The 14135-nt window shown below is 38.2% G+C and overlaps 4 protein-coding genes across 5 annotated transcripts; all 4 read right to left on the minus strand.

The window, feature by feature from the left end:
- Nucleotides 1–16: 16 nt before the first annotated feature.
- On the minus strand, nt 17–2911 carry LOC111695590 (SCL-interrupting locus protein homolog). 2 transcript variants are annotated; one of them, XM_023464966.1, is made up of 4 exons: nt 2843–2911; nt 1427–2523; nt 1096–1348; nt 17–1024 (listed from the first exon to the last, which is right to left on the minus strand). In XM_023464966.1, exons 2-4 carry the CDS (start codon nt 2327–2329, stop codon nt 186–188), a joined length of 1995 nt encoding a protein of 664 aa, XP_023320734.1. In that variant the 5' UTR covers nt 2330–2523; nt 2843–2911; the 3' UTR covers nt 17–185. The 2 variants fall into 2 exon arrangements, with proteins under 2 accessions (XP_023320734.1, XP_023320735.1); XM_023464967.1 differs by lacking the exon at nt 2843–2911 and adding an exon at nt 2695–2793.
- A 25-nt stretch (nt 2912–2936) lies between these two features.
- On the minus strand, nt 2937–8381 carry LOC111695583 (ATP-dependent DNA helicase Q4). The gene is made up of 5 exons (XM_023464952.1): nt 7316–8381; nt 6485–7122; nt 6287–6388; nt 5111–5844; nt 2937–4859 (listed from the first exon to the last, which is right to left on the minus strand). The coding sequence occupies exons 1-5, from the start codon at nt 8355–8357 to the stop codon at nt 3200–3202; spliced, it is 4176 nt and encodes a 1391-aa protein (XP_023320720.1). The 5' UTR covers nt 8358–8381; the 3' UTR covers nt 2937–3199.
- Nucleotides 8382–8418: 37 nt separating this feature from the next.
- On the minus strand, nt 8419–10575 carry LOC111695595 (ADP-ribosylation factor-like protein 6-interacting protein 1). The gene is made up of 5 exons (XM_023464973.1): nt 10466–10575; nt 10069–10131; nt 9723–9872; nt 9322–9512; nt 8419–8930 (listed from the first exon to the last, which is right to left on the minus strand). The coding sequence occupies exons 1-5, from the start codon at nt 10553–10555 to the stop codon at nt 8852–8854; spliced, it is 573 nt and encodes a 190-aa protein (XP_023320741.1). The 5' UTR covers nt 10556–10575; the 3' UTR covers nt 8419–8851.
- Nucleotides 10573–12970, minus strand: LOC111695592 (heterogeneous nuclear ribonucleoprotein L). The gene is made up of 2 exons (XM_023464969.1): nt 11560–12970; nt 10573–11128 (listed from the first exon to the last, which is right to left on the minus strand). Exon 1 carries the CDS (start codon nt 12934–12936, stop codon nt 11569–11571), a length of 1368 nt encoding a protein of 455 aa, XP_023320737.1. The 5' UTR covers nt 12937–12970; the 3' UTR covers nt 10573–11128; nt 11560–11568.
- Between the last annotated feature and the right edge of the window lie 1165 nt (nt 12971–14135).

Here is a 14135-nt window from a genome sequence, read left to right on the forward strand (position 1 = left end):
CATTAAAACTTCGAGATGTGTCAAAAAGTTTGTATTACAAATATAATTGTGAAAAATACATAGAAAAGTACTGAAAGGTCAAGTTTCATAAATAATTTGTCTTTAACGATGAATAAATCTAGATAAATAAATTCTGTACAATTTAAATAATACAATTTTAGAAATGTGGGACGGATAGTCTGGAATCACAATAGCTTCGGTTGTTGACGGATCGCTGCAATATCTAGAACTCTGTTGGTTAAACCTGGACTTGGAGCTCGGAAAGTGTTTTTTGAAGAAGTAGGAGAAGAATCGTTTCCAGGCTCCGTCAATCTAACATTTCTCCTAGGTTGAGGTTGATACTGGTTGGCTCCAGGACCCGGAGAATTTACTAAACCTGGTCTAGTTCTCTTAGTGTAATCAACCTGCTGATAAAGATACTGATCAGACTGCTGGTGGTTTCCAGCCTGAGCCTGAGTTTGTTGGTAGGTTCGGTATTCTATGTTCTCCTGTACTCTGTATCTGTTCTCAGTTGATTCTCTCAATACTTCCTTTCGGAGCTCGATCCCTTGCTTCCCATTTTCTTGAGGTTGGTTTCGTGACACATTATCTATTGATCTTAAAGGATTTCTAGCAGCGGCCGTATTTAATCCATGTCTATTAAGAAACTCTTGGGTTGCCAAGCTCATGTTAACGTCATTATCTGATATAGTTACGGAGGTGGAATTACTTTTCTCTACAGCTCTATGTTTATCCGCCAATTTGGACAACTGGGTTTCATCCAGGTACTTCAGAGCTAGAGAACTTATCTCCAGGCTAGTATCCGGAGAGTTTCTCCACAAGGATTTAGAAGGAGATGCAGCTCTAGGTAGAAACATATTACTGTATTCCTGGGATCCAGAATCTAGAGATCTCGGTCTGGATAAATCCTCAGGAGAGATAAAACTTACTCCGAGCTGACGCAACCTATTGAAGGTTGCAGTTGCTGGATCTAAGGATTCAGGATCATTGACAAAACTTTCCAACATAGGTCTTTTCTCTACAACTAGAAAATAAAATATAATTAATTAGACTGAATTGAGATTTGAAAATAACCATCTGTTTAATTCTAAATACCTTGAGTAGTCTCTTGTATTGGTGGTTCTGCTAACAAACGATTAACTTGAGTCATAATATCGTTGTAAACTCCTCTTACATCCGCAGCTTCTTCATACATGGAGACACTCTCTCCTAGAACAGGACTCTCCCAGCTAACCTTGTCTGCCGCTCTCCTGAAGTCAGGACTACATTCTGACCCCGCATACTCCGGTAGGTCGATATTCAGCGTGGGTTGCGGAGATCTCAGGGAATCTCCATCAGAAGTGTTTACCTAGAAAAATATTAATAAATATAAAATATATATATATTTATATAAATTGTCTTATCAAATATTTTATTCTTGTATTACCTTTATATTACTGTTTCTCATTTCTGTGAGAGTAATTCCACACGAGTTCTCCTCCTCCTCCTCCTTCTCGTTTTCTTCATGAATAACATTATGCAACCTCTCCAACCCTCTCTGTATCTCAGGCCACAGTGTGCTTGTGTTGGTTGATACGGAAGAAACCGATCTGTTCCGGAGGGGTTCTCCAACTGGTTCAGGGCTTGAGATATTCTCTGACACACTGGAGGCTACTTCATCACTTGCTCGGTTCATTTGAGGGGAGGATTGAAGAAGCAACTGAACCTGATCCTGGAGAAGTTTCAACTGTTCGTTTTGCCATGATAGAACCTTTAGAATCTCAGGATGTACCGGAGAATTTGTTTTAAAATCAAACTCTGGTAAACTAGCGGATTTTCTAAGATCTTTTGAGTCTGTTCTTTCTAACTTCCTATTTTCGGGCTCAGGGGTACGGGACTCAAATGAACCATAATTGAAAAAATTAGGGCCGGAGTTTTCTGGCTCTACGTAGTCTGGAAACCCTACTTGTCTACGACTGGGCTTATATTGAGTCTGTGAGTGACCTCCGTATCCTGATAAGTTACCGGAGTTATCAAACATCCTGGAGAAGTCCGGAGTTGGTCTCACAAGACCGTGAAGAACAGGTTTATGAGGCGAGGGCGGAGCAAGAGGGGCGTTTACTCCAGAGCTGTTGTTAGAATGAAACTGAGATGGTGTGGGTTGACGCACTGCATAGGATTCCGTTTGAGTTCTAGGCTCTCCAGGATATCTGTCCAGTTCCAAACCTGATCTTGAATTTATCCATGAGTTTCCAAAGAAAAGAGAAACCTCAGGAACCATCGGAGCCACCCTAGCAACGGAAGGTTGTGAGGGGGGAGGATGAGGTCTCCTAGGTCCGAACTCGGCCATGTTTAATTCTCTACTAAGGGATTAGCTGCCAAAACTCCTGATCGATATATTTAGGATCAGGTTTGTCACGCATACTTAAATCTTGAACTCGGATCACGAAATACGTTAAATATTGTAAAAAATATTTTAATCAGGATGTCTCTCATCTCTTAACATTAGAAGGGTGTCGTGCATCAACTGATCATCCGTTCAATCTAAAACATCAATAAAAACATTCAAGTTAAAATTTTGTCAAAGGTCGATTTTGATTTCTAGAAAAGTTGAAATAATCACAATCAACATATAATTTTTTCTAAATGTCTATTTTTATTTTTAGTTAAGTACAAATAAGAGGTTAAAGAGTAAAATTATCATAAACTACTTACATTTTTTCAAAATGTCTATTTTGATTTCCAGTAATGCCGAAAAAAGGGAGTACCTCTGCAGAAATAGTTTTTGGACTTGAAAATTGTGATTTGCTATTCGAAAATAAAGAATAAATATAAGTTCCATTTTTTTAATAGAAAATCCTACCTTTAATTTTAGCTTTATCACTTCTGAATATCTCTGTTTAATGTTATCCGTCTTAGCAGCATTCTTTATGAAATATAAAATTATTTAGTCAAAATATGGAAATATTCATAAATATCACATTTATGTCTTAATCACACTAAATTAGGGACAATTAATTCATAAATTCAAAAGTCGAGATAATACGTTATATAAAAATATTAAATTTTCAATTTTCTAAGAAGATAAATCATATTTTAAGATTAGAGTATTACTAATAAAAAGGCACTTGAAATATCTAATATTTGGACATTACAGTGAAAATGGATTTTAACATTTCTTAACAATACTTCATTGAACATCCTTAGAAATTTCTCCGCACTAGTCGCCAGTGCGCATGCGTAAAACCTCTTCTGACGCAATTTTTACCAATATATTGAAGTCTATATGAAGGTGTGATCTCCAATATTTGTAGACCCGACCCCACTGTTTGGCCGGGAAATTAGGACTCTGAATCCCGTGAAATATTCTCGCTACTGCTCGCCCGTTCCACGTATGATCAACGTGACTGCTGACGAAGGCCCGGACCTTGTTACGTATATCCTGGTCCTCCTCACAGTGCTCCGGGATGGTTTTAACTTCGTCCAAGATCTTCTCCGAATCACTGAAATAGCTGGCAACATACTCCTTCAACTTGTCCGACCTTTCTACGAGGACTTCATCCACAGCCTCAGATTGAGATTTGAAAGAAACCAGAGTAAAAGCTCTGTGAAGTCGGAGAAGGTTTGAGAGTTCAGAAAACTCCTGGTTCCTTGATCTTTCAAATATATCGTTCTGTAGTTTATCAATCTGCTTCTCCGATAGTCCCTGGAGCGCATCAAAATGAAATGCAAGATTACTAAACTCAACTATAATCCCTGTTTTCCTCCAACCTGAAGGAGTAGATTTCCATTCCAGGTTCTTCAACTCCTTCTTCACAACCCCGGAGTTCCAACCCATCCTGGAGCTAACATCAACAACAGGAAACTCTAAACTTGAAGCTCCTGAGAAATCAACTCCTTTCTGTCTTTGAAGTGCTATTGCTGCTGCTAGAGGAGGGTTGGAGGAAGCAGCTAATCTGAGCTGTAAAGGCCCCCCGTAACACTGGATCCTGCAGGTGGAGTAAACAGGGTTCTGAAGCTTAACCCAAGGAATTTTCTCCGTTTCACTGAAACTGCTCGATTCAAGGTAGCAGAGCAGGGTTGAGATATTTTCCTCCGGCAAATCCAAAGCTTCTATAGTTGTATCTACAGACAGAGCAACCTCTTTATAATCAACAGATGAGTTTTCACTTTCATCTGATACTTCAAATATCAAATGAAGTAATTTTCTAAGCGTATGACGATCTATCGAGTTGGAGTAAATGTGTCTTTTCAACTCAGAAAGATCTTTTCCCTCCGTTCCAAGGAAGAGATGACATCTTGCCGGCAATCCATCCCTTCCAGCTCGTCCTATCTCCTGGATATAGGATTCAAATGTTTTCGGCATGTTGTAGTGAACTATAGCACGGATATCAGATTTATCTATCCCCATCCCAAATGCAACTGTAGCAACTACAATTCTGAGTTTGCCTGACATGAAGTGGTTTTGAACGGTTCTTCTCCGACTTGGCGTCATCCCAGCGTGGTAGGGTTCCGATGTAGCACTCATTCTCACTTTATTGGCCCGTCTTTCTGACAGCATTATATCCCTCTCTTGGAGTTTGGTTCGGAGAAATGTCGCTATCCGCTCACACTCCTCTCTCCGGGTACAGTACACAATAACACTATCACATTCACCTAGAGCACCATCCTCCGAGAGCATAGAGAGTAAAGCAACATCTCTCTCCCCGTCTCTAGATACTGACAGAGTGAGGTTATTTGGAAGAAGAGGTCCTCTGATGACTCCGTTCTCCGGGACTCCCAACTGCTCAGCGACACTGCTAATCATTCTCTCCGGAGCTGTAGCAGTAAGTCCAAGGATAGTTTTAACGCCTAGCTTCTCTCTTATAACTTTACTTAACCTAAACATATAAAAGGTTAAACATTTGGGTATTTCAATAATCAATCAAATTACGAGAAGCAGGGATTGCTAAAGGCTTAACTATACATACAAGAGGTTAAAATTAAACTATCCGCTAACAAGATGGAAATGGAGATTAATTAAGAAAAAGTTGTTAAAAAAATTACTAAAACAAAACAAAACAAAAACGATATCAGTGTTTGATTTTACTAAGAATTGAGATTCATCTATCCATGCCGAAGTGTAGCTTACCTAAGATAACTTGGTCTGAAGTTGTGAGACCATTGAGAGACACAATGTGCTTCATCAATACAAACAAACGCAATAGGAGGAAGATATTGTATTAAGGAACCAAACATTCCTCCTCCTCCAGCCACAGATTCCGGAGATACAAGAAGGAAATGAAGTTTTCCACTCTTCACCTGCTCTACAACCTTCTCCTTCATCTTTGGTGTGAGATTATAATGTAGAGCTGCAGCTCGAAGGAAGGGAGGGAGACCAGTAACCTGATCCTCCATCAGGGAGACTAGCGGAGATACTACTATAGTTATAGAATTATATTTCTCCGCATAAAGATAAGCTGGGAGCTGATAAATCAAGGATTTACCAGAACCTGTTGCGAGGAGAACCAAACTTGATTCCCCTCGGAGAATCCTCATGATTCCTTCCTCCTGTCCAGGACGGAAATTGTCGTAGCCGAACTTTTTCAGAGTTTCGTAGATCAGGTTATTGTCAAACTTCTCCGACTCAAGGTAGGGCTTAGTTGTGAGTTGGATCTCTGGTGTTGCCTCCGATAGTTCGTATTGTCTGACGGCTTCCAGTAAATCCTCTTCATCGTCCTCGAGGTTGATATAATTCGAGACAGCTGAATCTTCAGACTTAGTAAATACTTTCTGACAATTCTTAGAGTTGGTTGAGCTTAAAGCCATATTCTTTGCATCTTCAAGACTGGGAAATTCTTCTACGGCAAAATCTTCGGCCATTTCCTAAAAAAGTGTTTTTTTATTTTAATCTTGTATTTAAGATCACTAAACTGACAAGAAACTTTCGTATTAACAAAGGTTATTTGAGAATTTTATTGGTTTTAGTGTCGAAGATCATCTTTCTTTGAATTTGTTTTTGATTTGTTTATTAACATTTTATAATGAATACGACTAATTCAGCATTTGTCTTTTTTGAACAAATCTATAGGTTCTATCATTATCCGCCTGTTGCAACCAATAAACGTCAAAACGGCTCAACCGATCAGGATCAAATTCACATGAACCCAGGAAAGTTTTAGGGCCGATTTCAATTTAAAAACTTTCCTAGAAAAAATGTCGTTTTAAAAATACATTAATGAAAACAGAAAAATCCGCGAAATGTTAAGTATTACAATGTACAGCTGAAAAACTCTGAATTTCCAGTATAAGGACATAAGATGAATACCTGGGGGATTAGTTTGTCCCCAGCTCCTCCTGTGCACTGCCTTGAGAAGTGTCCTAGCTCTCCACATTGGTAGCACTTATACTCCTTTATACTTCGTCCTTCCTAGAAAACAAGTATGTTGAAGAACTACTGAAAAACACAAAACAGATTTTAAAAACTTTCGTTATTTAGAAAAAGTGAAAAAATAATTAACCACACCTTATGTGCTAGTTTTCTCTTGTAATCCATTTTCTTGAGAAATTCTCCGGTACGCTTCCCTTTACTGTAGGACTTCTTTTTCAGATCAATCTTCTTATAGTTCTCATTCGCACGTCCCGACGCAACATTACTGGCTAACCTTTGCTCCTGAGTCATTAAAACTTTCATTTTTATAACAGGTTTCTCCATTGTTTCTTCAAACCCGAGAGCAAACAGGTTTAGCGAGGTTGGTCCGTCCTCTGTCTCCGGAGTAGGGTTTGATAATTCTTCTTCGCTCACCTCAGTTTTACTTCTCTTTGCCGGTTTCCGTCTTGCGGGTTTAGCTGATGCTGGTTCTTTGGATGGTTTAGGTTCAGGATCATTTATTGGGTCAAATTCGTCATCGGTAGAAGGCCTCTTTCGTTTTCCTCTAGGTTTTGGTTTCTTGGAAGGTTTTCCTTTTCCTTCAGCTTCAGAGATTTCAACAGGGCCAGGTTCTTTGGAAGGTTTAGTTTTTTTGATAGGTTTAGATTTCTTAACAGGAGAAATGATAGGATTAATTTTCTGAACGGCAGAAATGGTAACTAGTTTAGACTCTTCTGTTCTATTAGCATTAGAAGATCTGGGTTTTGCACGTTTTACAGTTGGGAGATCTGGTTCTGAAAAGTTAAATAGTTATAAATTGAATTTTAAAAACAATTTTATGCATCTTAAAAAATTATGATTTATTTCACTGTTTTAATATATGTATTTCAATTATAATACTAAGGGCCGTTTTTTATAGAAAAAATATGAGTATTTTTCATACTAGAATTAAAATTCCTTTTAAGCGTAAGAGAAAAAATCATTAACCTGTGTGGGAAGCAGAGACATCTGACAAAATTCCTTTGAAGGTTGTAGGTTCGGAAATAACTTTGGATTCGGAAATTATTTTGGATTTATCAGTATCCGGATCCTTTTCTGTGGTTCTAGGTTTGTTTGATGTTCTAGGTTTAGGTTGATCTTCTGAAGGTATCTCAGAAATAAGACAAGTTAGCGGAACAGTTGTGGGTTGAGGAAGTGCGGGAGAATCTTTTTCAATCTCTACACATCTTTCCAACCATCCTGTATCCAGGTGTCTAGAACTACTTGCGGCAGGTCTAGCTGCTGCACGTGAACCCGGAGCTACGGAAACATGCGATTGAACATCTGGAAAAATATCTAGAGACATGGTTTCCTCACTGTTCAAGGTTTCTGTTGTAGGAAGGATAGAGCTAGGCTCGGATACAGTTTTCTCCAAATTAAAGCTAGTTTGCGTATCATCTAGAAATGAAGATTGGGAGAGATCTCCAAGTAAGGTTGAATCATCTCCCAGAGAACCGAAGAAAGACTGAGACTTGTTCCCTAACCTACCTCGTCTCTTGATACTAGAGCGGGTTGTGCTGGTTTCGGAGAAGGATAGTTTCCCTAAGATCGCATGGTTCGAAACCTCCCGGGTTTCAACCTTCTTATTAAGATGTTGACCCCAAACCGTTTTTAGATTAGAAATATCCGTGCAGGCAGAACTAGCGCCACCCCCTCCTCCAGTATCGTTCTTAGGAAATATCCCTGAAAAACTAAGATTCGCGTCCCCTTTAGACTCTGAGTCTCCCTCAGCGTTGGTCAAAACAATTTCCTCTTCTCTTTTCTTCTCGGCTTCTCTTTTCTTCTCTGAACTACGTTTTAACTCTTCTTTCTCAAAATAAAGTTTTATCTTTTTACAATTTTTGTAAGAGACTAGAACCTTCTCCGGAGCTGAGCTGATCTCCTTCCTGGTGGGTTTCCGCTGGTTCTCAGCGAAGAAGCCCGCCTCCCAGTCTTTGACAACAGCCTTGGATTGCTTGAAAACCAGTCGGTACTTATCTCGGTCCGACATTTTATCTGAAATATTAATATTTAGAACATGGATGACGTCACAAAACTTTTATTTACACTTTATACACCGAAAAATGATTATAAAATAAATGATATTTGGCATAATATTTTTTCACTGGAATCATAAAATGAAAGATTAAACTCTGTCAATGGATTAAGTGGAATAGAATATGATTAGATTATTACAGTAATATGAGATCATTATGGTTAGAGGGGAACTTTTAAATGAACGAGTAATTTTAACACCTCTACTCGCGGGAAGAATAACTAATCTTTCATTTGTCAACCAGAGAGAGATAAATAATTAACCTATGAGGAGAGAATGAATTAAACTTATCAATCCATTTAAAAATTCCCAGCTCTGGTATCGCCCTTGGATACCTACACTAAGCTTAATTTGTACGATATATAACTAGATTAATTTATCATTGATGGATTCTGAGCTCTACTAAAGATTCTACTTGAGTTTCTGAACTCATTCCGTGGTTCTCTGCTCTACTCCAACTTCTTAGCTTTTACAAACTCTCCAATCTTGAGGATGATCCCACCACAGTATTTAGCAAGAAGTCCACGCCTGGATAACATCATTATTTAATTTCAATGCTTGAAATTGGGGTAAAACGTCTTATTTCTTTTTATATGAATTAAACATTCATGTGTTCAAATTTTGCCAAGAAATTACAATTTAATAGAAAGTTAGCTTATCCATGATAAAGTTTTTTTCTAGCTGAATAAGTCAAATAAATGAATTTTTAGGTTAAGTATTGAAAATGGAAATATTTTGTTCAAAAACTTTAAAATAACCCCCCCCCCCCTCCCTCCCTCAAGTGCACGGTAGAGGTAATTCTACTAAATATAAACCCTTCTTATTTACTTAATTGAAATTCAATATTTAATCGACAAAGATTGAAGACGAAGAACTGAACATAGATGAACAGACAGTAGAAGATGAAGAGATGATGTACCTGTAGAGTCCGGGCAACATGCAGAGGGTGATGAGGAAGAGGTAGGACACGAAGAATCCAGAGAAGAGTGCTCCGAGGTAGGATACAAGGTACAAGGAGACCACTACTCCGGAGAGATACATGAGAGGTGAGCTCTCCTTGAACACGGAGATACGCTCACAAACCCGTCCTAGGCCAGTTCGCACAAACATCTAGGAGAAAAAATAACCGTTTTTGCTGGATCAAATTAGAGCACATTTTAGATTTGTGATGAATATAAAATGAGAAAATTATCCATTTAGTATCAATTACTCGGAAAAAATACTGCAAGTTGCTAGATTTTCATCGATTAACTCGGAAGAGTGAAACTAAGTAATAAAAATATATTTTAAAAATGAGCTTTAAATGAAAAAAGAATTTACCAGCTCCTGGCAGATATTTTCTAGTTTCCTCTCCTTCTCCGGACTCCAGGAGTTCTCCGGGAACAGTTTAGCCTGTATCCTTGGGACCGCGTAGTCCAGCAGGGTGACCAGCAGGCCAATCATAGACAGCAGGGTCAGCATATTCGGATCCTGGATACAATTATATCTATAAAGGACTGCCAGCGGATAAACAATAATTAAAAGCAAGTTTGCGCTACCTGGTACACACGGTATAAAAAAAGAGACAGGGATATATACCTGTTTAAACTCTAGGTTTGAAAAGAAAACCAAAAATCAATACTTAATACCCCCCCCCCCCCATGAATTTCAGAAAGATGACACCAACCTGAGTCCAGATGATAAGGAAGAAAACGCTTAAGGTTCCTGATGTAACAGCAGGATACCACTCCTATTTATTATAATCAATCTTTAATTCAAAGATGTTTATGGGCATTTATCTTCTATAAAAAATCTAGTTAATTTAACAAAACCGCTAAATTAAAACATTTCTGAGAACAATGAAAAAAAAAAACGGCATTAAAGAGATAGGTAAATCTTTCTCGTCTGTTTTTGTAAATTTCAACCGTTTAAGCAAATAAATTTTGAAAATTCAGGGGAATGTTTATGAAAAGTAAAAACTAAAAAGCCTGTAAGTTAAATAACAATTTTTAACTATCGTTTATGACACCATTTAACCCTATGGTGTGAGTAGGCCTGGAAGCAAGACCAAGAATTAAACAAACCTTTTCCCATGAGAGGACTGAGTCCGTGAGAATAACGATCTCTCTCCATCCCTCTATACTTCGTTTTAGCGATCCTGCGTCTCCGCTCATTTTTCAAAAAAGAATTATCTGAAAAATGTTGAATTTTATGAATGCGATCAAATTGATCTACACTATCATGTCCTGGTAATTCATATGAAGAACATGTTAGAGCTCCCAGGTGTATTAGGGTCGGGAGATACAAAAATTTAATTTTCAGATACAAGAAGTTTAAGAAAAAAAAAACAGCTCTGTTCAGAAAACGTGATGGTTCGGTATGATCGAGAATTTATGAATCCCAGATTCTTTTAGTTAGATGTGATGATAAACAAGATTTTCTAGTTCTATATATTAGAAAGGTTTGAGTAAAGAGCTGACGTACAGGAGTAGGTTACTAGTCAACACCACAGAACAATCTAATACTTACTACTCATAGATAGAGAGACTTTGTGTAATATTATCTCCGATATAATCCAACTCGAAGATGGTTCAGAGAAGTATTTTAGATCAGAAAAGATATGATCAGAGTTTGTCTTATTCGGAATATCTGATCAGTTGATCTAAAGGATATATTTGAGGTTTAGATTTGATCAATTTGGAAGATAGTTCAGGTAGAAACAGAGATACAGAACAGAGTACAGAAACCTAAATGGATAGAAATTTAAATTGTTTCGAGTCCAGAAATAATCCTAAAATAACAGATTCAAGTTTATTGAGTATAGAAGAACAAAGATCAAATGTGAAAGATTTATCTATAAAAACCCTGGACATTAAAGAAATAAAAATCCGGTTAATAAGATAAGTTAGAATAAAAATAAGAGAAAAAAGAGAAACGGCACTGAGATTTACAGATTGCTGGTTTGAAAAGATTAATTAAGATATCCTCAAAATTGAACTAGAAAACTTTTTAATAAAGAAAAAGATGTCGAGTAGATAAACAGATTTAGGCTCTGACTGTAAATCCAAATTAGTATCCTCAATCTAACAGTCCTGTTAGCTAACTTCAAATCTATTTGGTAAAATAACGGGGTTGCCTAATTAATAAATTATCTTTTTAATTAAAAATTAAATTTTACCTTTTTTATCTAGTACTTGGCAGGTGAATAGCAGAGCTTGATGTTCCTTGTATCAACCTGCTGATGGTTCACCAGAATTAATCCCTCCGTTGCCTCCTCGGTGGTGTTGAAGTACATGAGACCAACACCCTGCTGCTTAGCTTCGTTCTTAGCTGGAACCCATTTAATCTGGATTGGAACAGTTGCTCCAACCTTTGTGAACAGATTCTCCAGGACGGAGTCGTCGGTCTTGAGAATGTTGAAAAAATGCAAAACCTTGCTGGGATGAATAATTCTGTTCTTACGCGCCATGTCAGGGGTCATAAACCTATTCATGTTTCTTTCGTTGTAGAACTCCTTCACGGATGAGCTCCCGTCCTCCAGTTGGAACTCCAAGGGTCGGTTTTCAATCCGCAAATGTTTCTTAGAGACGTCGAACCTCAATTTCTCTCCGAACACGAAGAGGTCGTGCAGGTTTCTAGTGACGTTATCCACTCCCTCCGGAGTTCCCATCTCCACCATGGCGGTGTTGGGTTTGTTCTTCATGAAGAAGACTTTGTTAACATTTCCATACTGGCAGAGCAGGTTGAACAGCTTGTCACAATTCCATTTCGGGGGTTCAAGACCATACACCAGCATTACACAGGATCTTTGATCCATACCTTGAGCCATTCCATAACCATAACCGCTTCCAGTAACACCCCCCATGTCGGCCATACCTCCCATACCCATCTTATTCTGATTGCCTCCCATGCTACCACCTCCCAAATTACTAGCTCCCATATTACCACCACCCATGTTCCCACCACCCATACCACCTGTATGTCCCATATTGCCTCCCATGCTCCCGGCACTTCCCATACTAGAAGCTCCCATACCCCCACTATATCCTCCATAACTACCATAATCCGGAGAATTGAGGATAACCGGCCTCTTCCCTTCATAGTCAGCTCCGTCGTCGAAATCCCAGTTCATCTCGTTGTTGGCTCGGACATTCAGGGTTTCTAGTTTACTGTACTCAACCTTCATAGTGCAACAATTGTTGTAGATATCACAACCATGCAGGCTAGATCTCGCTTTACTTGCGGATTCAAGAGTTTCAAACTCAACCATAGCCTGGCTAATATTCATTCTCTCGAAGCAGACAATCTTCTTAACCTTCCCGACAATAGAGCAAACCTTGTAGATAACTTCAACATTGATTGTGAACTTTGCATTGAAGATTGTGAAGAGAAGAATATGGTTTGGAGGAATCTTCTCATCTCCTCGTTCAAGAAGATGATCCATTACACCACCATTATTCATGGAGCCGTTGTTGTCTCCGCGAGGTTTCTTGTACGGAGGTCCTCCTGCTCCTCTCTCCTGCTGCTGATCCATCATTCCGTGATCGTAATCCATTCTATCTGTAATTACGCACTTTTTCAAACAAAGGAACTACGCTACAAAAAAAATGACAAAACCTTTAACATCCCCACACACAAGTCACACAAAAGCATTCTTCAAATTCGAAGTAAAATATTAATTTCTAATATTTGCTATTCCATGCTATTACTTATTAGTCATGCAAAAAGATTATCACAAAATTTGCTGCACCGGAATCAATGTTTGGTTTGGCCCTTTAAATACAAACCAAGCGCGCCAATTTTAAACAATTTAACTAGGAAACAAAGACGACGCCGGTTGGATTTTAATTATCGATATACAGGGTGTCCCACGAAACATGACAAATAAAATGTCATGTTTCGTGGGACACCCTGTAATTAAATATTTACATGGTTATTAGAGGATACTAGGTTACCCATAAAGGATGAGACTTCAAAGACGACTGTACGTAATAAGAGTTCTTTCTCTTACATTCATTCATCTCCACGCATTTGAAAACAAGCTTTTTCTTCACAAAACAATTAAGGGTACTTGCTCATCGGACCTAACGTTTTTCCGACCTAAAAATCCGTAGATTCGATTAGCGAAATATCCCAAACTGACCTGAAGATTGAAAATATATTTAGGTCGGTTATTAATATATTTTAGGTCAGTTGGGAATATATTTTAAGTTGGTTAAAGCAAAGTGCGAATGTACGTTAGTCCGATCGATCATTAGTTTAAACGATACGACACCTGGATTTTAATTATCGATTATAATATATTAAATATTTTAGTCGTCTTGAGAGCCGCTTTTTTGTGGGTAACCCTGTTTGTATAGTATATATTCGACCGAAGGAGGAAGATGTCACCCATCGGACGATGCCAGGATATAATGTGACATTATTGTATCATTCGCCTGCGCAAATCCGAGCTACAGAGGTGTGCATCTGAATAACGTAAATTTCAAGGTTATCATGTCATTTAAGGATCATTGCTGTATATTTCGGAATAATTTAGAGATATAATCTTCCGACCTACAGCTGTGGTATATCGGATATTGCGGTAGGTCCGAAAGTTAGTTGGTCAGAAATTCAGTAGAGAGGAAGTCGCATGGATGATGTAAGATTATATGTAGAGACATCCTAGCGAAATTACAGTAACTCATCGAGACTCGACTTCCGTACTTAAAAGATTTACCAGAGAAAACTAAATTCTGAAACACATTTTTGGAC

Source organism: Eurytemora carolleeae, unplaced genomic scaffold (assembly GCF_000591075.1).
Source record: "Eurytemora carolleeae unplaced genomic scaffold, Eaff_2.0 scaffold231, whole genome shotgun sequence".
Taxonomy (NCBI): domain Eukaryota; kingdom Metazoa; phylum Arthropoda; class Copepoda; order Calanoida; family Temoridae; genus Eurytemora; species Eurytemora carolleeae.